Source organism: Oncorhynchus tshawytscha, linkage group LG08 (assembly GCF_018296145.1).
Source record: "Oncorhynchus tshawytscha isolate Ot180627B linkage group LG08, Otsh_v2.0, whole genome shotgun sequence".
Classification (NCBI taxonomy): Eukaryota; Metazoa; Chordata; class Actinopteri; order Salmoniformes; family Salmonidae; genus Oncorhynchus; species Oncorhynchus tshawytscha.
Window position 1 is genome coordinate 29738844 of NC_056436.1, and position 25916 is coordinate 29764759.

Genomic DNA, 25916 nt, shown 5'->3' on the forward strand with positions numbered 1-25916 from the left:
AATAGAGAAAATGTCTTTATTATAACATTCATTATGACAGCAATACTGAGAGAGGACATCTTGAGAGAAACTACTGGTACAATGGCACCACAATATATGATATGCTTAGGTTATTTACATGGTACGTCATTGGTGAAACATCGAAAATTATGTTATTTGCTACTATGGACCGCACTGAGCTGATGAAATATACATAAGAACACTGTGGTTGAATGTAGTCTTTTTAGAAAATGTCTTCTTGCACCTACCTCCATAAAGACTAAAACAATGATTTATCTATATCTATATCTACCTGTATTGTAGTGTTTTAACAATAAATATTGACAGTGACATTGAAATCACATGGATTTACAATATGCAACCTTGTTATTACTTAAGACAGGATAATAACTACACAGTACACCTGAATGAACTTGGCGAGTGTCCTGGCCATACTGTGTGGAATTCTAATTGTCAGAGTCCCCAACCCAATGTCACACTGATTGGCTTTGTTCCATAATGGCTGGTACTGTGCTTTGACTGGCTGTGTCCTATTCAGGACGGTACTTTCATTGGCTATGCCTCATAACCCCATATTGGCTGTAACTGGTAATTAGAGTGGCTGTATGTACCGCACTGTGAGGTACCCATGGCATAAAACAATGTGAGTAACAGTGTCTCCTCACAGGGACGTTTAGGTCCCTCTGTGTATCTTGATTGTGTGGCGCTGTGGTCCTTTAAGACAAACAGTACTGTCAGTGGCTCTGGAGAAAGAGGGCTGAGCATCACCTGTGATGTCATAGAGTGGGTGTGTCTGACCTGCTGAAGGGTGTTCCTGGCTAGGAGGAGGAGGACGAGTCCTCCACCACAGGGTGCAGGGCGTGCCTCTTCAGAAGTGTCTGCAGGATCTCTACCTCGCGCTGCGTCTCCCTCAGCTTCTTACGCAGCGTTTCGTTGTTCTTCTGAAGCTTCTGGTTCTCCTGAGAATCATTCACCATCATTGTTTACTTATTGGAATGTTTAACCTTGCGTTCAAAACTCTAGAAATTAGAATATAGTACATTCAATGTACACAATTGAACACATATCAGTAACCCAGAGGTAGTGGTGTCTGAATCTCACCGTTTCCAGAGCATCATAGTTGGGTTTTGTATCTTCATCCGGCTCCCTGGGCTTTAGCACTGTAGAGGTTCTGTTCTCCCACTTGGCATAGGCCCGTTGTTTGCGTTGGGGCACCGGACTGGGGCATGGGGTGAGGGAGGGGGGTACGGGGGCCAAGAGAGAGGAGGGTACAGGGGCCAGGAGAGAGGGCTGTACTGGCTGTAGCCGACTGGGCTCTGGTGGGGAGGCAGGGGCGGGAGGGCCCTCTGTCTGGGTGCTACAGTGGACCCCCACAGGCATGGACAGCTTAGGGGGGAGCCTCAGATGGGAGGGGGGCACAGAGTCAGGGCTCCAGTCCCTACATTCCTCTGACGGGTAGGGGAAAGGCCCCTCTTCTGAGCCTAGCACAAACAACACCATAAAGATAGTCAGTCAACTCTGATCTGTTCAACCCATTTCAATCAGTTCTCTGGTTTTGAAGTGATATGTTTGCAAACAGTTAATCTCATAAGGTTAAGGAAAAGTCAACTGAGTGTTTGTCTGACCACAGAAAGCACATCCAGTGTTACAGTAAGTGAGGCAGGTCCTTGACTTTAGAGAGCAGTATGACAGTCCACCACATAGGGAAACTACCCAGATGCTGTGCTACTTTTCCATAAACTAGATTAAACCTGCTCTCTCACCTGCAAAGACATACCTTTCAAATAATGATTTGGGACTTTATATTTCCTGTGTATTTGCAATATATGTGACTCCTGTCAATAATGGTTACCACATGGAATGGTATAGTTTAGGACTATCCAAGATTAGGTTTTACTTTGCATACAGGTAGTAAGCACAAGTAGAGGGATATATGGGATGGCTGAGTAGCCTAGAGGTTAGAGTGTTGGACTAGCAACCAAAAGGTTGGAAGAACTGCCCCTGAACAAGGCAGTTAACTCACTGTTCATAGGCCGTCATTGAAAATAAGAATTTGTTCTTAACTGACCTGCCTAGTTAAATAAAGGTAAAATATTACTTCTAGACCTAGAGTGATGTATTACTTCTAGACCTAGAGTGATGTATTACTTCTAGACCTAGAGTGATGTATTACTTCTAGACCTAGAGTGATGTATTACTTCTACACCTAGAGTGATGTATTACTTCTAGACCTAGAGTGATGTATTACTTCTAGACCTAGAGTGATGTATTACTTCTAGACCAGCAGATGGCGACCTTCTGCTGCCTTAGATTTCTAGCACAACTAGCAATCACAACTCTGGTTGGTTACTGTTCCTAGGCCGTCATTGAAAATAAGAATTTGTTCTTAACTGACCTGCCTAGTTAAATAAAGGTAAAATATTACTTCTAGACCTAGAGTGATGTATTACTTCTAGACCTAGAGTGATGTATTACTTCTAGACCTAGAGTGATGTATTACTTCTAGACCTAGGGTGATGTATTACTTCTAGACCAGCAGATGGCGACCTTCTGCTGCTTAGATTTCTAGCACAACTAGCAATCACAACTCTGGTTGGTTACTGTTACACTACATGTGGTTCATCACTATTTTGGTAAATAATTTAGTATGTGTGATTAAAAAAATATATCTTGCTTATATTTGTGCTATTTCACACATGAATACAGTGTAAATTGGAAATGTGTTGTCCACCAGAGACACCCTCAGAGAGTGGGATCACGGCCCAAGCATATTTACTATGCGTGTATGTCCCTCCTCACCTTCTGGCCCACCTGTAGTGCCGGGTGTGGAGCCGGGTGTTAGTGGACCTTCAGAGGTGCTGCTGCCTTTGGCATTCTTCTTACACTCAAACGCCACCTGGTCCTTACACAGCCTGTGGCAGTTCATCCCACAGTCTGTGAACAGGCCAAAAGAATGCAGACAACATGTTAGAGCAGGCAGAGGTGGAAAGGATTTTTTTATTTTTTTATAGATTCTTGTATGGTCATGTTGGGTTGCACAGAGAATGCATGTTTTTGTTTTGTTGTCAATAGCACCCTACTAGATAATGTAACTTCCGTTCCCCTCAGTTGCCTAATGGTGCCTGTGGAACAGAACAGTTTTCAGACCTTTGTGTGCATGTTGCCATGCAAACAGCGTGTTTCTGACTGTTTCAAGGGGAAGAGAGTAAAAAGTTGTTTTGTGGTTGTGACTTTCATGTGCTGCAGGGTTCAGCTAGCAGTCTGCATGATAGAAACCACACAATGCACCTTCTCAAGATAGCTACACATTACCTGCTCCTCGCAGTCTCCCCATTATCAGCAACCTCTGCTAACATTGTATCCTATCAACAATGTACTGAACTGTAAACTACGTGCAGAATAACATTTATGCAAACATGATGGAATATTCTAGTCTAGACGCAGCAACAATAAAAATAAAAAAAATAATCACCTCTGCATCTGTAGCCTTGTTTTATGACGCCCCACAACTGTTATGGAAAAGAGGAATTTGAAAAGGTTGTTTGGAGATAACAGAAGCAATGCATATTTAAGAATGAGGAATGTGCATGTTTAAATAGTCATTTAAAGCTGTACCAGCATTGCTATTGTTGATGAGTATGCTTTAACTAAGCCCCAGAGTCTTTCCTGATCAGGCGACAACTTCAGGAAAAACTCCTGCCCATACTAATGAGACCGACAGCTAAGCTAAAGACAGATCAGGACATAGTGCTGTAATGTACTGTCTTGACTTACGAATCCGGAGCAATTGTCACAGAAGGTGGGCTTCATGTAGGTGGTCTCCTGAAAGTTGTGGACAAAGCCAAGACCCAGCTTGGAGCAGATGACACTAGCGCGCATGAAATAGGCTGTGATCTCCTCTCTACTGATGAGGCCTTCCCTGGAGCAGGACAACACAAAGCATAAGAAAGACATTTTATGTTTGCAATGAAATTTTATGTTTGCAATGTACTGTATGTACTATATTGGGCCTAATTTCATACTTCTATATGTCACATTGAAATAAGAGGAACCAAAACTAGCAGGCTTCCTTACTTCACTTCAACAGTTTCACTCCACCAGCTAACTGGTTAAGAAGTTTGTGATTTAACCACAGTTGACCACAGTGAGAGTTGACTGCTGAGACATATGGCTAGCTGATACTTATGTTGATATTTCTGTTTCCTGTAGCTACATGCCCAGATTCCACTTTAGTTTCCTTTCTCTGCAGTTAAAAATGAGCCCATGCTGTTAGTGTGAACTGTCAAATGTGCCAAAGGAGAGCCCATGCAGCCACAGCGGAACCACATACATACTTCTCTTTGTCCATAACACAGAAGGAGAATGGAAAGCTAGCAGCGATTTTCTCAAAGTCTCCTTGAGAGATGTAGCCATTCTCATCATGGTCATAGTTTTTAAACACGGACTGTTGAGGACAAGAGACACAAGACATAGTAATGAGATACACGAAGCACAATAGATCAACTGGAAAGAGTTCTGTTCAGTTTGATCTGGTAGAGTATTAAAACTACTTTCAGAGAAATTTAACTTTCAGAGAAAAATAACTTTCAGAGAAATAATGTATGTAGTATACATTAATGGAAATAACATAACGGTCATGACAAAACAATATTTAAAACATGATTTACTGCTTTTATGAAACAGAATACAATGCTTATGTCTATATTCCTTCCCTTGGTATTTTCAACTCACATCCACCATTCTTTGCACATGTTTGCTGATGGTTTTGGGGTCAGGTTTTGGGGCCACTCCTGATGCCCACTCCACAACCACTGGAGGTCTAGATGGGGTGGCTGGCTGATGTAAAACAAAACAGATGATCAGAACATTGTCAGCAGATGTAGAATAGACTGTGCTGATGTTAAATGGGGCCAATTAAAAAAAGAGCTCCAGTGCTCATTCTCTTTAAATAGGTTTGTTAATGGGATATGCAACATCAGACATGATTCACTGGAGCTAACTGGGTTTTTGTCAGTATTATTAAACATGTTTGAAATTGAAAACACCCCTAGCCATAACACAGTGAACTTGCTATGGCTAGGAGTATTTTCTATTTCAATCATTATGCAAATAGTTTCATTTCCCACAGTGTTTTTCATGTCCTCTTTTTACTCACGGGTGCTTTGCTGTTCTTGGGCTCCCTGGTGTAAGAGAGCTCATATATCTCATCATCTGTGTAGTAGAGGTCTAGGGACAGCTGAGCAGTAGAGGACAACAGGGTCAGAGACCAGGGTCATTTACCAACAGACACAGTAGTGTGAATTACTGTGTACTTAGGTGTGTACTAACCGTGAGAAGGTGGACCAGGTCTTTATTGGCATCGAGCTGTGGGGTGATCTGCTGTAGCTGGATCAGCTCGTTGATGTGGTTGTACAAAGCCTGGAGCTTCTGAACATTCACCTTGTTGTCCTCTACGTAGTCTGACATGGCCTCGTTGACTGAGATCAGGTCCTTGAGGTGGACCCCCAGGATGGGGATCTTAAAGCCTGCACACCTGCTGTACACCTGACGGTAGTTGTCATAGTTCCTACAGGAGGACAGGAGGTCTGTCATCTCATTCAGCACCTGTGGAGAGAAGAGATAGTGGAAAATATATTGTAGATTATTACCTTGTATTGTATTTTAGACATACTGATCAATATAGATCATGTTATGATAATGTTATAGATAAATGTACCTTGGTGACCTCGTGGGACACATGCAAACTGGTCTCTTTAAGTCTGGAGATGGAGCTGTGGCACAGGCCCCCCACCACAGCCATTAGTGTGTTGAAGTTGTGCATAAGATGGAGGCTCTGGGAAACACAAACATTCTAATTGAACCTTAAATCAGTGTCTACCCATAGCACTCTCCACAAGCAGCACTCTAATGTTGGTTGCATTAGGCATTCATAATACTGTTGCTTACAATCTTAGATAATACAGTTGTACAAATCTAGTTGTTTTCTTTTAACCGTTATTTAACTAGGCAAGTCAGTTAAGAACAAATTCTTATTTACAATGACAGCCTAAGAACAGTGGGTTAACTGCCTTGATCAGGTGCAGAACAACAGATTTTTTACATTGTCCGCTCAGGGATTCAATCTTGCAACCTTTCAGTTATTGGCCCAATGCTCTAACCACTTGGCTACCTGTCGCCCCAGTAAATGTTTCACCAACTTTTCTCAGTTCCCTAATTGGTCATATGGCCCTGCTGTGGGACACTGGAACCCATTGGCGTGGAATGCATTGAGAGGAGTTAGAGGAGCGGCAGCTGACTAGTGCATTAATGTAACCCAGAGAGATTCTCCAGACTGCTGCCTCTTCATCCAACTCTCTCAGCTCCTCATTACTCTTCAGAACACAGCTTTGCATGTGAATGAAGTGATGAAGAGGCATTTGATCAAGTAGAGCCACTAGTTATTTTTGGAATACTTTATATATATATACATATACAGTTGAAGTCAGAAGTTTACATACACTTAGGTTTGAGTCATTAAAAAGCGTTTTCAACCGCTCCACAAATTTGGAAAAATGACTTGTGTCATGCAAAGTAGATGTCCTAACCGACTTGGCAAGTCAGTTAGGACATCTACTTTGCATGACACAAGTCATTTTTCTAACAATTGTTTACAGACAGATTATTTCACTTATAATTCACTGTATCACAATTCCAGTGGGTCAGAAGTTTACAGACACGAAGTTGACAGTGCCTTTTAAACAGCTTGGAAAATGTCAGAAAATTATGTCATGTCTTTAGTAGCTTCTGATAGGCTAATTGACATCATTTGAGTCAATTGAAGGTGTACCTGTGGATGTATTTCAAGGCCTACCTTCAAACTCAGTGCCTCTTTGCTTGCAGGAGGGACTGGTGCACTTCACAAAATAGATGGCATCATGAGGTTGGAAAATTATGTGGATATTGTCACGACTCCCGCCGAAGTCGGTCCCTCTCCTTGTTTGGGCGGCGTTCGGCGGTCGACGTCACCGGTCTTCTAGCCATTGCCAATCCACTTTTCATTTTCCATTTGTTTTGTCTTACACACCTGATTTCAATCCTCCAATTACTTGTTCATTATTTAACCTTCTGTTCCCCCATGTTTGTTTGTGAGTGATTGTTTCTTGTATTGCTGTCCGTTATGTGTGGCCTTGGATTTATTGACGCGTATTGTATATTTGTTGAGTAAATTGCGTACATTACTCTTATCTGCTGTCCTGCGCCTGACTCATCTACACACAGACGCGTTACAGATGTATTGAAGCAACATCTCAAGACATTAGTTAGGAAGTTAAAGCTTGGTCGCAAATGGGTCTTCCAAATGGACAATGACCCCAAGCATACTTCCAAAGTTGTGGCAAAATGGCTTAAGGACAACAAAGTCAAGGTATTGGAGTGGCCATCACAAAACCTTGTCCTCAATCCTATAGAAAATGTGTGGGCAGAACTGAGAAAGCGTGTGCGAGCAAGGAGGCCTACAAACCTGACAGTTACACCAGCTCTGTCAGGAGGAATGGGCCAAAATTCACCCAACTTACTGTGGGAAGCTTATGGAAGGCAATGCTGCCAAATACTAATTGAGTGTATGTAAACTTCTGACCCACTGGGGATGTGATGAAAGAAAGTAAAGCTGAAATGAATCACTCTCTACTATTATTCTGACATTTCATATTCTTAAAATAAAGTGGTGGTCCTAACTGACCTAAAACAGGGAATCTTTACTAGGATTAAATGTCAGGAATTGTGAAAAACTTAGTTTAAATGTATTTGGCTAAGGTGTATGTAAACTTCCGACTTCAACTGTGTGTGTGTGTGTGTGTGTGCGTGTGTGTGTGTGTGTATTTTAGCATGTGTAAATACAATTTCAACACATAATACAATTAATTAAATACACACGTGTCCTTGCATATAAAGTACCAAAAAAGGTACAGCAATGCATACAATTAGACACAAAAATAAAATCAACAAATTATAATAATAAACATGTCACTCATTATTTATTCACTCTTATTGCCATGAATTGGATGTGGGAATGCCAGATGTTTTGTAAATGATGTGGTCTGCCTTTGATATTATAGAAGATATTGTTCAAAGGGATGTAGCCAGATATTTCATTTAGCCAGTGTGTTAAAGTAGAGGGACTATCTGATTTCCAGCGTAATGTTATAAAAACACTGGTGCAGAGACAGATCAATATATTTTTTTATGATTATTGTTCCATGGATCAAGTTCACTAGACCCAAACAGACACAAGGCGTGAGAGAGAGAGACATCTGTTAAAACTTTCTGAAATTGTGTTTACAGATTCCCAAAACATTGAAATAAGATTGCATGTCCAAAACATGTGAATAAAAAGTACCCTTTTGCCTCCAACAAAGAAAAGACATTTCAGCATTCATTTCGTGAAGTTTTTCTGGTGTATAGTTAATTCTGTGAACCTGAGAGAGTTTGTGTCTGACGTTGTAGGAAAATGTGTGTGCTTTCAAACTGTAGAACACATTATCTCTCTGCTTATTTCAAACTGTCAATCTTGTTCCCATTTCAAATCAAATCGTATTTGTCACATGCGCCGAATACAAGTAGTGTAGACCTTACAGTGAAATGCTTACTTACAAGCCCTTAACCAACAACGCTTTAAGAAGTTAAGAAAAAAATAGATAAGTGGGAAATAGAAAATAAAGGTTACAAATAATTAAAGAGCAGCAGTAAAATAACAAGCGAGGCTATTTACAGGGGGTACCGGTACAGAGTCAATGTGAGGGGGGACCGGTTAGTTGAGGTAATATGTACATGTAGGTAGAGTTAGTGACTATGAATTGATTATAAACAGAGTAGCAGCATCGTTAAAAGAGGGGTCTCTGTAGCCCTTTGATTAGCTGTTCAGGAGTCTTATGGCTTGGCGCTCCGGTATCGTCTGCCATGCGGTACCAGAGAGAACAGTCTATGACTAGGGTGGCTGGAGTCTTAGACAATTTGCAGGGCCTTCCTCTGACGGTAGTTGTCATAGTTCCTAATCTAGTAACATCTGTGTCTACTAGCATATGATCTAACAACACAAACTTTGGAAATACAGTTGACAATTTGTTTTACTATTATTCAGTAAGACATCACGTTTAGATGATTTGGATTTCACAAGAGAACCTTATTCCTTAATTGAACCATATGTCAGACTTGAAAACATTGAAACAAATGGTCAGATGGAATACAGAATGTCTCTCATAGTAGTACCATCCTGGAAGAGGTGGTACATTTTCCTTAAACCCTTGTTGTGCCAGGTTGTAAATGTCTCATAATTAAAAGCAGGGATGTCTCCATATGGGAGCAAAAGTGGAGAGGGATGCAATGTAACCCAGTCATTTATGAGTTGCTTTCCATACGTGTATTATTGTATACTATTACAAATGACAGGGTTATTTGTAACCTTATTTTGCAGGCCAAAATAGTTAAGGTATTTCAGCTCATATGGTAAAATGTCATAGGATTCTACCCTTGCCCAAGAACTTAATGTGGGAGAAAACCATTGTTTAACTTGGGTGAGTTGGGCTGCCCAATAGTACATTTTTAGGTTTGGTCAATTCAGACCACCCGCCTTTTATGGAAGATACAGGACCTGCAGACAAATTCTGGGTGATTCGTTATTCCAAATAAATGAGGAAAATAGGCTTTGCATGTTTTTGATAAAATGCAGAGGGTGAAATTGGAAGATTCTGAAGCAAATAAAGACATTTTGGTAATATTGACATTTGGATGACATTAACGCTGGCTGTAAGATAAATCGGAAGGAAGTCCATTCTTTTCAAGTCATTAGTAACCTTTTTCAATAACTGGAATATGGTTACAAAATATAGACGTCAATTATCACAGGATAGACGACCCTGTACAAAACCAGTTTGGCCTGTGTGGATGAGATTGGGCACCGACTCTAGGCGCAGAGTTAATATTTTAGCAATCAATTGATAATTAACATTTAAAAGTGACACTGGTCTATGGGAGGAGCACAACGTGTGATCTTTATCTTTCTTTTTCAGTAAAGTAATAGCTGCAAGACGTAAAGTATGAGGAAGCGTTTTCGCCAGACAGGACTTGATCATAGGGAGAAAAAGAGGCATCAACCGCTAGATAATAGCCAGTAGAATTCTATAGGAAACGCATCTAATCCCGGTACCTTTCCATTTTTGGAGGGAACCCATAGCATCTGATAGATCCTCAGTATTAGCACTTAGCACTGATAAATCCATTAGTGCTGAAGGCCTGTACTTTGTTAATATTCAGAGCACACATTCACTGTTAGCCAGCATCTTTGATGCACTAAAAGCCCATCATGGAGCTCTTGAGAGTCATTAGTAGCCCTCTTTTAATATGCATTATGTAACAACAAATGATGGTGCTTCTGCAGTACAGTAGTAGGTACTGAAGGTCTCACTGTACGATATGGTAGACATGCATTAGTTTAATACAAGGAAAAGGTACCAGATATAGACACTGAACAAACACAATTCATGAGGGTACAAAACATGGGGGCTAAACACCTTGTATGTGGACATTTTGTTATTGTCTAGACATATACTGTAGAGTTAGTCTACAATGGTTCTGGAGGAGGAGGATAAATAGTTAGGGCCATACCTGAGCCACATGGATGAACTTGGTGAAGACCTCTGCTCTCAGCTGAGCTGTAGGTCGACTCAGAACCATGAGCTGCACCCACTGGGAGATACCATTGCACAATGTAATGGAACGTTCCATCATGGGGTTGTCCTTCATGCAGCAGCTGCGGATATAGTTCTGGTAGTCTGCAAACTGGAAAAAAGAATAAAGCATATGCTGACTCATTTTGCTAAAAGGACAGAAGTTTTGCAGAACACATTTGAATGCATTGAAATACCTACTGTAGAACGCATGTGCTATGACAATCTTCAGAATGTCATAGTGTTTATAGCGATCACATATAGGTGGATTGGGACTCTACTCACTGATATTCTACAGAAGGACTTGAACTCCAGGTAGGTGAGGTGCTCAGCCAGCTCAATGGGCTCCAGGTGATCAAACAGCAGAGACACTTTCCTCTTCTTACTGCTGTTAGCCTTGATCCTCTGACTGGGCTTCTGAGACCAGTGTCTATCATTTCTGGGACACAACATGGTGAACAACACAGACCAGAAACACACAGGTGTTACACAGGCATCATTTGAAACCATTATCATGAAACCATTTTCAGGTCATTCTAGATGCTTTCCTCAAGAGAGACATGAATTCTGTTCAGTAATATACCGGGAATACTTACATCCATTTAGTCTGCAAGAGAGGGCACAGCCTTTCCTGGCCCTGATCCCTGACCAGATCTTGGAACTGCTCCATGGAGTCTGACAGGCTGCTGTGTAACCGGAACATCGTCCAGAACTCCTGGATCCAATACCTGAAATATATGGACAATAAGACTGTGTTTACCACAATTAAATACTATACCCCGAGTCAATATTCACATAAGAAGGAATTACCCTTGACCACGCCCACAAATTGTGGAAAACAAACATTATTTCTCATTGACCACCATTATAAAAGAGCCAACTTTGTTGTAGATTTTGTGTCATACATAAATAACAAAGTATGCTGAAAAGCTGCTATGTTGTACATGTAACCAGGTCAAAAATCTTGACCTACGGTTTAGAATGCTCCCACATAGGGAAATAGAGCCCTTGAGAAGAGCCATGTAGCTTCGGGCTATGCAGTGTGGGAACCTGGTGTCCAAGTAGGGTACATGTAGCTAGCTATGTGTGTGAAAAACATTTCATCACAGGTAAGACATTTAACTTGTTCAGTATAGTCCGTTTGTAACTCCACTCACTACTTGTAGCTATATAGTGTGTTTGTTTGTGTTGTTGGTCTTGGCTAGCTTAACGTTCTGGTCGGTAGCAACTCACTCACTCACATGTTTGCCAGCACCGCATAAAAAGGGGAGTGAGGGAAGCTCTACAATATTGCGTTTTTCTAAGTAGTGAGAATGCACGGAAGCAGGAAATGTTGAAAAGTACTTTTCTTAAATGCAGTTTTATAATTGACTAAAACAAGCAGACAACAAGGAAATTGCATTTGAAAAAAAGTCCAGTTTTTGCAGGGAGCCAATGGGGTAACCTAGGTAACTACGGGTTGTTTTCCCCAAAGGCGGGTGGAGCTGTGACATTCTATCTAATACCGACTGAGAGTATACTTCAAACACTAAACCCTAGTTGTTTATTGTCTAACATGAAATCAACACTATAGGCTCTTGCAAATGCACTAATAGCATTGCCTAAACCATCAACCCAGTTATAGAATATTGTATTATTAGGTGTTATGTGGATAAGCCCTTTAATGTCCTTTCATAAGAATGATTGAATAGTGAGTTATTGTGTGGAGGCCTTAGTGGACCCCAGTGGTAGTGGCATGATTAGGACGACTGCAGGGGGAACACACACTTACCTAATGAAGTAACAGATCCTCTTACACTCTGTGGACTGCTTATTCTCCAGGGTGCTTTTAAATGTAACACCTCAAGTTAAGGATACATTATGATTCACTGGTATAGTAAAATGTGCACATTGTTTAGAGTCTGGGAAGAGACCATGAACTGTATGTGGGATTTATCAGGGAATAAACGATCTGGATCACTGTGCAGGACAAAGTGTCTATTCATCTAAGTAAACAATTACTAACTGGTGTTTAATGTATTTAGCGCAGGAAACTCATCAATAGGAAAACTAAAAGGCGAACAGATGTGACATTTGGTGGTGTGGGAGGAGGCGACCACAAAAAAAGAGAACTGGTTAGGAGCATCAGCAAGTGAATCATTCTGGTGTTGTGTGGTTCCAATGGCTCAGTTGGTTGAAGCATGTTGTTTACAGGGCTATGGGCTGGATTCCTTGGTTGCTTTGGATAAAAGTGTCAGTTAAAACATGCACAACAGACAATCCCTATTCCTGTAGAAGATGTGCTGGCAGAGGACCCTTTTAATGAGTAAAAACATGTTCTCTCAACCAGGTAAAACACAGCCAACATAAAGTTACTTTTTACATTTCAATGGCTGTGAGAACAGTTTATTAGCTAAGCTGCTGTGCCATATGTTTGGTAGGTACAGAGTACCTAACTCAAAAAACATCTCCATTCTTCTTATTATATAAAACTGGAGTTAAAAAAAAAAAAATTGCCTGACACTGTGAGCCTTGCTGCACTCTGTTGGCAGAAATCAGCTTGAAGTGATGCACATAAAAAGGCTAATTGCGTCATGGGAGATGAAGAGCCACCCACACTATCGCAAAGCCAGATTGTTTTTACGATAAATGGCATTAATGGCTCCAGTGCTTTCACTTGTTCCTAAGCCACTCTTAACCATATTTGATGCTTCTGGGTCTTCAGCTCAGAACGAGCTTAGGGGTTGAAAATAGAGGGCAGGACGCACAGTGCATCTTGAGGTGTGACGTGGGTATTGGTGAGCGATCCTCCTTGGGCAGCTGAGAGGCTGTGTTTAAATAGAACTGAAGAGGGCTTCAGTCTGGGAAGAGGTAATTAACACCTGAAGCCCCTAGCCTTAGTACCCTCCTCACTGTGCCAGTACTGCCGCTCCTCTGGGCTTTGTGACGTCAGAGCTCTTTGTTGAATGGAGCCCTAGATTACAGACTGCTCATTCAGAACAGAAAATAGGCAACTACAGTGGCCTTTTTACACCAGACCTGAAGAGGGGGAATTAAATTGGGATGAATCGTGCTTTTTGTGTAGCTAAGATGGTAATAGAAAAATACTGTAAAGTACCTGGAAGACACTGGATTGGAAACAGAACATGGTGATGTGTACTGGAGCTAACAAAGACATTTAGAGGCTCTATAGTACAGCAATACAGAATTGGGGTGCACACATATTGATAGTCACATTGCTGGTAGGAGAGAGGAGTCGATGGCATGGCACCTTGTCAGCCAAGTTGGATCTTAATTGGCCGTTGCTACTGACAACCAGATCACAAAACAGCGCTGCACAGGCGGTAAAGATCCCATGTTTGGCACAACAGATTGGTCAGGTCCTGGTGCCAACTCGATAATAGTTTTTGTTGTAGTGGAACAGCCATAGAGCATTGGGTCTGCTTGGTAAAGGATATAGGGAGATGAGTTTCTCCAGGAGGTCACTGGAGGACATGAGGAGTCGGTGCATGGTCAGGGTAATGTTCATCAGGTGGCTGCTCCCACATACACAGCCCTCCGCATCTGAAAGAGAGCACAACACATGGAGCACGTCAACAGACATGCTGTTGCCTATCACAATGCCAATAATGTACTGTAGATGGTTGAGATTTCATATGGACAAGAAAATAATTTCTGCATATCAATGTCCAATGCTACCGTAGCTCTCTGATAACCAAAGTCATGTTATGCTACAGAATGTCAACAAAACAATTGGTTTAACCATTAAAACTTCCTGATTCCATTCAGCCACAAGTCTGCAGTCAAATTATGATACAAATCAACCTCAAAAGAGCATACCTTATTTTTTAAATTTTAATGTGTGCTTCGCAACCATGAACATAATAACATGCCAGTTTTGTGTCAACTGCAAATCTAAGTGTATTCACCATCTCTGAATGTCTTTTCCTGTGGTGGTATTGTGAATTTTCTGTGGTCTACTTTTCTCTGTCGTATCTCACTTCCTGTCTTTGTGACCGCCTCCCTATATCTCTGCCAACACTTATGGCATCACAGGAACCTTCAGCCACCATCTCTGTCATCTACTCAAACAGCTTTGTCCCTAGAGGCACTGGAGATAAAAGGATATGACGTTGTGGAAAACATCTCAAGGAATACATTGTTAGCTGTATCCACACAGTAGCAATTGCAGATTCCATTTCTAACTACATTAGCCTCTCTCTTACAAATGATCTGACATGAGACATGGACATTTTGTTGGTCCTCTGTAACATGTTGTTTATAAACAAGTGGTTCACTATCATATTTGTCTATTGGATAGCAAATGACAACCTCTTTGCTATGCTTCTGATCTCTTCCATTGCAGGTAAACAATCTGCCAGTGATTTTCTGGAAATCGTAGCTAAGAAAGCACCTTGACGAAGCCATGAAAATGGTGTTTAACTTTTGAACCTAAGCAGCTGGTATTGTCTTAATGCCACACAAGGATGACAGTTTCCATGGGTCTCCACATATCCCATATCGACTTGAAATACCTCAGACACGATGGCAACATAGATAACAAACACTATCTCACTGGGCCAACTTCAACAGGCAGCTAATCCTTCTCTCATATCCTGCACCACTGGTACGGCAGTGTTCCATTTACCGGCCCCAACCAGGGCTACAACGCCCCAATGATCAATGTCAATGAAAAGTCGCCTTCCCAGCAATGACACAGACATAATCTTACTGTAAGAAAAATTGTCATGAGTGAAAAGAAATATCTAGAAAATCATATACATGATTAGACTGTTCTGAGGGGAAACTGTTGTAATAGGTTTGACGCTTTATACTGTCACTATATGTTGAAGGACTGTGATACAAAACAACTCAACTCTATCCTTCCTCTACTTATACAAACTTAATGTTTTTTTTATTGCTGCAATCATATAAGCAAGTTCTGCTCTAAAATCATCTAAAATAACAAGGAAGAGCTTTTGATTCACTACCAGGTAAACAATTACTTCATCATTTTACAACACCTCCCTACCAACCCAGACGGGGCTAATTGCTGAGGAAATCCCCTCTGTCTTACTCACTGTGGAAAGTTAGGAAAGAAGTAGCAGGCTGCACTGGGATAGGACAAGGGATGTGATGACAAACAAGGCAGAATTCAGGGAGCGTTGCCTTACTTTGAGGTGTTTTATTATCATAGGCATCATCAGCAAAGTCATGGTGAAAGGAGTCTTTCCTTGTTTTGACAGATGTAAAGTAACTGTAAATGTTTTTATTGTTTTATTTCACCTTTATTTAACCAGGTAGGCCACATACAACAACACAGAGTTACACATGGAGAAAAACAAACATACTGTCACGTTCTGACCTTAGTTCCTTTATTTTGTCTTTGTGTTAGTATGGTCAGGGCGTGAGTTGGGGTGGGCAGTCTGTTCGTTTTTCAAGGTTGTGTTTACAGTGGGGCAAAAAAGTATTTAGTCAGCCACCAATTGTGCAAGTTCTCCCACTTAAAAACATGAGAGAGGCCTGTAACTTTCATCACAGGTACACTTCAACTATGACAGACAAAATGAGAAGAAAAAAAATCCAGAAAATCACATTGTAGGATTTTTTATGAATTTATTTGCAAATTATGGTGTGAAATAAGTATTTGGTCACCTACAAACAAGCAAGATTTCTGGTTCTCACAGACCCGTAACTTCTTCTTTAAGAGGCTCCTCTGTCCTCCACTCATTACCTGTATTAATGGCACTGTTTGAACTTGTTATCAGTATAAAAGACACCTGTCCACAACCTCAAGCAGTCACACTCCAAACTCCACTATGGCCAAGACCAAAGAGCTGTCAAAGGACACCAGAAACAAAATTGTAGACCTGCACCAGGCTGGAAAGACTGAATCTGCAATAGGTAAGCAGCTTGGTTTGAAGAAATCAACTGTGGGAGCAATTATTAGGAAATGGAAGACATACAAGACCACTGATAATCTCCCTCGATCTGGTGCTCCACACAAGATCTCACCTCGTGGGGTCAAAATGATCACAAGAACGGTGAGCAAAAATCCCAGAACCACACAGGGGGACCTAGTGAATGACCTGCAGAGAGTTGGGACCAAAGTAACAAAGCCTACCATCAGTAACACACTACGCCGCCAGGGACTCAAATCCTGCCATGCCAGACGTGTCCCCCTGCTTAAGCCAGTACATGTCCAGGCCCGTCTGAAGTTTGCTAGAGAGCATTTGGATGATCCAGAAGAAGATTGGGAGAATGTCATATGGTCAGATGAAACCAAAATACAACTTTTTGGTAAAAACTCAACTCGCCGTGTTTGGAGGACAAAGAATGCAGAGTTGCATCCAAAGAACACCACACCTACTGTGAAGCATGTGGGTGTAAACATCATGCTTTGGGGCTGTTTTTCTGCAAAGGGACCAGGATGACTGATCCATGTAAAGGAAAGAATGAATGGGGCCATGTATCGTGAGATTTTGAGTGAAAACCTACTTCCATCAGCAAGTGCATTGAAGATGAAACGTGGCTGGGTCTTTCAGTATGACAATTATCTCAAACACACTGCCCAGGCAACGAAGGAGTGGCTTCGTAAGAAGCATTTCAAGGTCCTGGAGTGGCCTAGCCAGTCTCCAGATCTCAACCCCATAGGAAATCTTTGGAGGGAGTTGAAAGTCCGTGTTGCCCAGCATCTGCATGGAGGAATGGGCCAAAATAACAGCAACAGTGTGTGAAAACCTTGTGAAGACTTACAGAAAACGTTTGACCTCTGTTATTGCCAACAAAGTGTATATAACAAAGTATTGAGATAAACTTTTGTTATTGACCAAATACTTATTTTCCACCATAATTTGCAAATTAATTAATTAAAAATCCTACAATGTGATTTTCTGGGGGAAAAAAAATCTCATTTTGTCAGAGTTGAAGTGTACCTATGATGAAAATTACAGGCCTCTCTCATCTTTTTAAGTGGGAGAACTTGAACAATTGGTGGCTGACTAAATACTTTTTTGCCCCACTGTATGTGTTTGGCCTGGTATGGTTCTCAATCAGAGGCAGGTGTCGTTCGTTGTCTCTGATTGAGAATCATACTTAGGTAGCCTTTTCCCCACCTGTGTTTTGTGGGTGAATGTTTTCTGTTTAGTGTATGTCACCTTTCAGAACTGTTTCGTTTCATTCTCCGTTGTTATTTTGTTTAGTGTTCTGTTGAATAAATTAACATGGACACGTACCACGTTGCATATTGGTCCGATCTCTCCTACTCCTCCTCAGACGAGGACGACGAACGTTACACATACAGTCAATAATACAGTAGAAAAATAAGTCCATATAATATGTGAGCAAGTGAGGTGAGATAAGGGAGGTAAAGGCAAAAAAAGGCCATGGTGGCGAAGTAAATACAATATAGCAAGTAAAACACTGGAATGGTTGATTTGCAGTGGAAAAATGTACAAAGTAGAGAGAAATAATGGGGTGCAAAAGAGCTAAATAAATAAATAAATACAGGAGGGAAAGAGGCAGTTGTTTGGGCTAAATTATAGATGGGCTATGTACAGGTGCAGTAATCTGTGAGTTTCTCTGACAGCTGGTGCTTAAAGCTAGTGAAGGAGATAAGTGTTTCCAGTTTGAGATTTTTGTAGTTCGTTCCAGTCATTGGCAGCAGAGAACTGGAAGGAGAGGCGGCCAAAGGAAGAATTGGTTTTGGGGGTGACCAGAGAAATATGCCTGCTGGAGCGCGTGCTACAGGTGGGTGCTGCTATGGTGACCAGCGAGCTGAGATAAGGGGGGACTTTACCAAGCAGGGTCTTGTAGATGACCTGGAGCTAATGGGTTTGGCGACGAGTATGAAGCGAGGGCCAGCCAATGAGAGAGTACAGATCGTAGTGGTGGGTAGTATATGGGGCTTTGGTGACAAAACAGATGGCACTGTGATAGACTGCATCCAATTTATTGAGTAGGGTATTGGAGGGTATTTTTTAAATGACATCGCCGAAGTCGAGGATTGGTAGGATGGTCAGTTTTACAAGGGTATGTTTGGCAGCATGAGTGAAGGATGCTTTGTTGCGAAATAGGAAGCCAATTCTAGATTTAACTTTGGATTGGAGATGTTTGAAGGAGAGTTTACAGGATAACCAGACACCTAAGTATTTGTAGTTGTCCACATATTCTAAGTCAGAGCCGTCCAGAGTAGTGATGTTGGACAGGCGGGCAGGTGCAGGGAGCGATCGGTTGAAGAGCATGCATTTAGTTTTACTTGTATTTAAGAGCAATTGGAGGCCGCGGAAGGAGAGTTGTATGGCATTGAAGCTCGCCTGGAGGGTTGTTAACACAGTGTCCAAAGAAGGGCCAGAAGTATCCAGAATGGTGTCGTCTGCGTAGAGGTGGATCAGAGACTCACCAGCAGCAAGAGCGACATCATTGATGTATACAGAGAAGAGAGTCGGTCAGAGAATTGAACCCTGTGGCACCCCCATAGAGACTGCCAGAGGCCCGGACAACAGGCCCTCCGATTTGACACACTGAACTCTATCAGAGAAGTAGTTGGTGAACAGGCGAGGCAATCATTTGAGAAACCAAGGCTGTCGAGTCGATGAGGATGTGGTGATTGACAGATTCCAAAGCCTTGGCCTGGTCAATGAATACGGCTGCACAGTATTGTTTCTTATCGATGGTGGTTAAGATATTGTTTAAGACCTTGAGCATGGCTGAGATGCACCCATGACCAGCTCTGAAACCAGATTGCATAGTGGAGAAGGTATGGTGGGATTCGAAATGGTCGGTAATCTGTTTGTTGACTTGGCTTTCGAAGACCTTAGAAAGGCCGGGTAGGATAGATATAGTAGCAGTTTGGGTCAAGAGTGTCCCCCCCTTTGAAGAGGGGGGATGACCGCAGCTGCTTTCCAATCTTTGGGAATCTCAGACGACATGAAAGAGAGGTTGAACAGGCTAGTAATAGGGGTGGCAACAATTTCGGCAGATAATTTTAGAAAGGGTCCAGATTGTCTATCCCTGCTGATTTGTAGGGGTCCAGATTTTGCAGCTCTTTCAGCACATCAGCTGACTGGATTTGGGAGAAGGAGAAATGGGAAAGGCTTAGGCGAGTTGCTGTGGGGGGTGCAGTGCTGTTGACCGGGATAGGGGTAGCCAGGTGGAAAGCATGGCCAGCCGTCGAAAAATGTTTATTGAAATTCTCAATTATAGTGGATTTATCGGTGGTGACAGTGTTTCCTATCTTCAGGGCAGTGGGCAGCTGGGAGGAGGTGTTCTTATTCTCCGTGGACTTTACAGTGTCCCAGAACTTTTTTGAGTTTGTGTTGCAGGAAGCAAATTTCTGCTTGAAACAGCTAGCCTTGGCTTTTCGAACTGCCTGTATATTGGTTTCTAGCGTCCCTGAAAAGTTGCATATCACGGGGGCTGTTCGATGCTCATGCAGAACGCCATAGGATGTTTTTGTGTTGGTTAAGGGCAGTCAGGTCTGGAGAGAACCAAGGGCTATATCTGTTCCTGGTTCTAAATGTTTTGAATGGGGTATGCTTATTTAAGATGGTGAGGAATTTGCCTGGTTATTTAAAAAAAATAACCAGGCATCCTCTACTGATGGGATGAGATCAATATCCTTCCAGGATACCCCGGCTAGGTTGATTAGAAAGGCCTGCTTGCTGAAGTGATTCAGGGAGCATTTGACAGTGATGAGCGGAGGTCGTTTGACCGCTGACCCATTATGGATGCAGGCAATGAAGCAGTGATCGCTGAGATCTTGGTTGAAAACAGCAGAGGTGTATTTAGAGGGCAAGTTGGTTAGGATGATATCTATGAGCGTGCCCGTGTTTACGCCTTTGGGGTGGTACCTGGTAGATTCATTGATCATTTGTGTGAGATTGAGGGCATCAAGCTTAGATATGTGTTAAGCATGTTCCAGTTTAGTTCGCCTAGCAGCACGAGCTCTGAAGATACATGGGGGGCAATCAGTTCACATATGGTGTCCAGAGCACAGCTGGGGGCAGAGGGTGGTCTATAGCAGGCGGCAACGGTGAGAGACTTGTTTTTAGAGAGGTGGATTTTTAAAAGTAGAAGTTCAAATTGTTTAGGTACAGACCTGGATAGTAGGACAGAACTCTGCAGGCTCTCTTTGCAGTAGATTGCAACACCGCCTCCTTTGGCCGTTCTATCTTGTCTGAAAATTTTGTAGTTAGGGATGAATATTTCAGAATTTTTGGTGGTCTAATGGGATGGATGATCATTTTGTTTTGCCTCAGTCAGCCCAATGCTTATCTCTGCTGTACACATGAAAGAATCGGTAAGGAACAGTTTAAGAGGCCCCAGAGATTTCCATGTCATTATTAATTGCACACTCTCTACTGCATGTACCTTATAATGTTGGCCCAACATGCTGTAGGCCTACAGTACATGTAGAACAATGGAGTACAGGAAATTGATTTAATATCCACAAACAGCCATGATGCTCCGTAAGTGTTTAAACATATGTTGACCACCATAGGCACAAAGGTTTTTCACATTAGTGTCTACAGTACATCCGAGCCTGCAGTGGATATCTCTTTGTGAGATTCACAGGTTGTGTGCCTGCATCATACATGATTTACATGGAAAATGAATTTAATTACAAATGGGTTCCACGATTGAGGCTTTCAAATCTCTGCAATGCTTATTGCTGTCCATTAACATTATGCTAGTGTAGAGACTTTGGGCACTGTGGGTGAGTGGAACTGTGGGGCGTGGACTTGGGGGTGAATGATGATGTCAAACATTATTGATCCCCACCCCTTGGTGCTCTGCATTTCAAAGAGTGGTCAGCATCTGAGAAGGGCCTTTTGGGTAGCTGACCTTTGCCTTACTGCTGCTAGCCCAATCTTTCAAATGACTCTTACGTGTGCTCTCACATTTGAAAAGGTGCCGGAGCCCCAGGAGCCCCAGGACCTGGGGGGTCAGCCTCTGATGTGAGACAGCAGCCGCTGGGGAACGCTCCGCCCTGTTTGACCTCTCTGTACTACATAGTAGGTCCATTTTGTACCCTCGTATTAACTTGGATTCAAAACACTTGCATGTTAATCTCCTTACTGTAGACTAGATTTCCTTGAAAGGATCGGAATTTCTCTCAATGACCTGTAAAGTCTGATTTGGAAATTCAATGACAATTTCAGTCATTCAACACATATTGTTAGTAAACCATATGGGTGAATTCTCCTAAAAAGACATAAAAGGAGCTTTAGAAGAGCACACACTTGATTAACATGGCTGATATATTTTTTTTATAAATCCTAAATGAACAGCCAGCTATTATTCTGCCATTATTTTCCTTGACAGATAACTGTAAGTAAGGGATGTCACTCTCTGTATTCAGTCCACTGTACCACCTCCTCATCACTCACTCTTCACTCCATTTGTGTCTCCAAGCAACAGCAATCAGAATGCTTGCCTCTTCCAATAGATAATCACGATAACTTTGAGAGCACTCCAGACAACTTAGTAGGGCACATTATTCTCATTTAACAGGGTATCTTGATAGGGTTTTGACAGCTTCCATATTGCAGCCAATATACAGAATATATAAATACATGTAAATAGACAAAGTCAATGTATTGCTAATGTGATATCCTTAAATCACATTCCACGTCTACTGAATCAATACTTCACAATTGGTGAATTATTTTGTTATACTGTATCATATTCAGAGCAGGCAGAGTTGCAGTAGATCCACATACAATAATATACAACGGGTGGGTCTAATCCTGAATGCTGATTGGGTAAAACCGCAATCCAGCCGGTGTCTATTCCATAAGTTACCAACGGCTAAATCTATGACGTTAAAATGCCTATTTACTCTGTTCCATCTGACTGCGCAATCCACTGTCTCATCAGCCCAGCGAGGCAACTTATAAACTTGATCTCCACTATAAAATGCATCTAGACATCTCACTTTTCTTTTAGACTAACATTTTGTTTTCAACACAAAGATTTGTAAAAACCTTCCTGTCTGTCTCTTCAACATTTGCAAAATTGTTTCAAAATTGAAATTCAATATCCTGCTGTACAGAGCACAGAGAGATCCTTGATGAAAACCTGCTCCAGAGCACTCAGGACCTCCGACTGGGGCAAATGTTCACCTTCCAACAGGACAACGACACTAAGCAGACAGCCAAGACAACTCAGGAGTGTTTTCTGAATGTCCTTCAGTGGCCCAGCCAGAGCCCGGACTTGAACCCAATCTAACATCTCTGGAGAGACCTGAAAATAGCTGTACAGCAACGCTCCCCATTGAATCTGACATAGCTTGAGAGGATCTGTAGAGAAGATTGGGAGAAACTTCCCAAATACAGGTGTGGCAAGTTTGTAGATGCATACCCAAGAAGACTTGATGCTGTAATCACTGGCAAAGATGCTTCACCAAAGTACTGAGTAAAGGGTCTGAACACTTATGTAAATGTCATATTGCAGTTTTTTTTTAAATTTTTTATACATTTGCAAAAAATTCAAAAAAACTGTTTTTGCTTTGTTATTATGGGGTATTGTGTGTGTAGATTGATGAAGGAAAAATTAATCAACTTTAGATTAAGGCTGTAACGTAACAAACTGCGGAAAAGGTCAAGGCTCTGTATACAAAAAAAGGTCAATTGAAAAAAGGTCAAACAACACAGCTAATTTTCAGTCTTTCCAGCTTCTGTTTGAATTGATTGTGTTACAGTAGCTGTGTTGTTGTTGTCCTGACAAGTGATTTTCTATGCCAGGTGAAATTACACCATTAGCTCATTGTTATGAATGTATCCAAATAAATGTCACTAGAAAACAGCTTAAACAAATGCAAAGGCAGCTACTCATTCTGGCTGCACTTTTTGACATGACTGTAAGTTAGCCGTAGTTGGCTAGCTAGCAAGCAAGGGATAAGAACGTTGCCAGCCAGTATGGCAATGGAACATTTAGAACGAAGGACTGGGTTGCATCCATAGATACAGAACAAAGACTGAACGACTGGGTCGTGTCTAATGAAAATATGTCAATCATTATTTGAATATGTTGGTAACCCGTTGTATAAAAGTGATAATGCCCTTCGAAGCCGGTGTTTTGAGGATATATCAACTTCGTCTCGAGCCTAACAACACCAGTGCCAATATGTCCTCCAAACACCGGTTTATCGGGCATTATCATGTAAATATAGTCTTAGAGAAATTGAATAGTCCATTGCCCTGGGCAAGTGACATGAGCAGTCGCGCAAGTTGAGCCTGCGCTGAGGTTGCCCCATTGGGCAGATGATTTGTTTTTTACTGATAACAACCAAAATGCAAAGAATTCTAGTAGTCTGGTCTTTCCGATTCCTCCCCTGTGTGTAGGTGAAAATATATACTTAACATTTTTGTGAAAGTGATCGTAATATTCTAATAAAACTACATCTGGTGCAACGCATCATATCTCAGTGCTCTGAGACGTATATTTTGTTGTGCATTGTCCCTGTCAAATAAACGTAAATAAATAAAAAATAAATCCCTGTCTCATCTCAAATGCAAAGACTGACAACCATATTGTTAGACAACAAATAGAGGCTAGTTCATAGAAGGGAAAAGTCTTTAAATGCGGTCTGTTTTTGTCAACCTAGCCCTATAGGCTAATTAGAGATACCTTGTAAATGTTAACAGTTTCATGGAGACAGGGTCTCTTAACATCAAACAGCTAGAGGCCGAGAGAAACAGGTGCTTCCAGGAAACATTCACCCTACTGATTTAAAAACAACTGAGGCTCAGCATTCAACGTCACTTAAAAAGGGAAATGAAGCAGATGCTATAAACTGACAACATAACTAATGACAATGATCTTGACCTGCACAACCATTTTGTACAGCTAAACAACGAACTCATGCAACAAAAAACAATACTTTTTTCATACAAAAAAGGAAAATATGCAGCGCATATTCAGTATTGTGAAATCATATAAAGTCAGTATTATCATTCAGTTACCAATAGTATTACTGGCAGAAACACAAGAGCAGCCCAGAACACAGTGACTCACCGAAGGACTGGATACAGGCCTGGATCAGCTCTTCCCAGCTGGCCCCCTTGGTATAGTGTCCCAGAGACATCATGACCTTGCCCTGGGTCATCTGGGCCAGATTGGGCCTGTTGAACCGCTGAGGCCGAGTAGGCACAGGCGGGCAGACCTTAGAGAGAGAGGGCCTTCTGGAGGGGCAGTGGAGGAGAGAGGGCATGAGGTGGAGGGAGGTGTAGAGGGCACAGCTGTGTGTGTGTGTGTGCAGCCATTTATAGCATGCAGTGCATACAATATTGAAGTAGACAACACAATGAAAAGGCTACATGTTAATCCTAAAGAAATCACACAGGCAAATATAACACAACACTTTTCAGGTCATTATACTACACTCCAAAGTGTTTCATACCTGGTGTTTTAGAGTAAAGGTAGCTTTGCTATTTTTCATTGTTCTCATTTCCTTCCTTTTGGGGAAATCATTGTTGATTGCCGACTTCTATTATAGGAACCACTGAATAAACAGTTGGCTGATAAACGGAGAGGATGCCATGCATGCCATTTGTTCTATACTCTTTCCAATCTATAGGCTAACTATGGAATGACATTCGAAAGAGAGAAGACAGTCTATAGAGAATATGTTTTGAGAGTGCATCAGTTGTACGTCCTGGTCGATGCTTTTATAAATCGCAGGGTACGGAATTGTTGCACTCATAAAGTTATTGTATGACTAAGAACCACCAAAAGTTAGATTTACATTCTAAATCAACAAGATCATAATGTTTATTCGGTGTCAATAAAGGTTTTATAATTGCGTATGTTTCAAATTGACAAAACGATATTTGCTGTAGGCTATTTCAAATGTCTGCGTAATGCGCTTCATAAACGTATTCAGTTCATTCACAAATACAGGAGTTTGTTAAAAAAATAACTCACGGATGTTCTTTTTCCTTTCCATTTGATCCCACATTTTCATTTTGCCCATTTTCTTTGGATTGGCATCCCATAGCGAGATACTGGGCAACAAGTGGTTGAACGAGACTATCCATCTGTGTCCGTTTCGATGAGAGCATTTTCATTGCGTGCCTTGTTCAGTGTGCGGCCGCGCGCCGGTGGGGAGCTCACCATTGTTTTGACTTGTCAATGAGGATGGCACAAATTAAGATGCATCGTGCTGTGTCTGTGTGGGCGTAAACGCACTTGAACAAAAGTTGTTTTGGTGATGCGACTCACTCCTCAGTAATT

At 41.6% G+C, this 25916-nt stretch overlaps 1 protein-coding gene across 3 annotated transcripts; it reads right to left on the reverse strand.

The window, feature by feature from the left end:
- LOC112256680 (RAS guanyl-releasing protein 1) lies at positions 1–25841 on the reverse strand. Of its 3 annotated transcripts, none has more exons than XM_024430092.2 (17): positions 25608–25841; positions 24699–24865; positions 14138–14243; positions 12472–12534; positions 11297–11428; positions 10986–11139; positions 10639–10812; positions 5717–5833; positions 5329–5604; positions 5156–5236; positions 4732–4836; positions 4335–4444; positions 3775–3919; positions 3473–3509; positions 2812–2934; positions 1102–1481; positions 1–959 (listed from the first exon to the last, which is right to left on the reverse strand). In XM_024430092.2, exons 1-17 carry the CDS (start codon positions 25748–25750, stop codon positions 819–821), a joined length of 2454 nt encoding a protein of 817 aa, XP_024285860.1. In that variant the 5' UTR covers positions 25751–25841; the 3' UTR covers positions 1–818. The 3 variants fall into 3 exon arrangements, with proteins under 3 accessions (XP_024285860.1, XP_024285859.1, XP_024285858.1); XM_024430091.2 differs by having other exon boundaries at positions 2800–2934; positions 24699–24862; positions 25608–25840; XM_024430090.2 differs by having other exon boundaries at positions 2800–2934; positions 25608–25840.
- Positions 25842–25916: the final 75 nt, after the last annotated feature.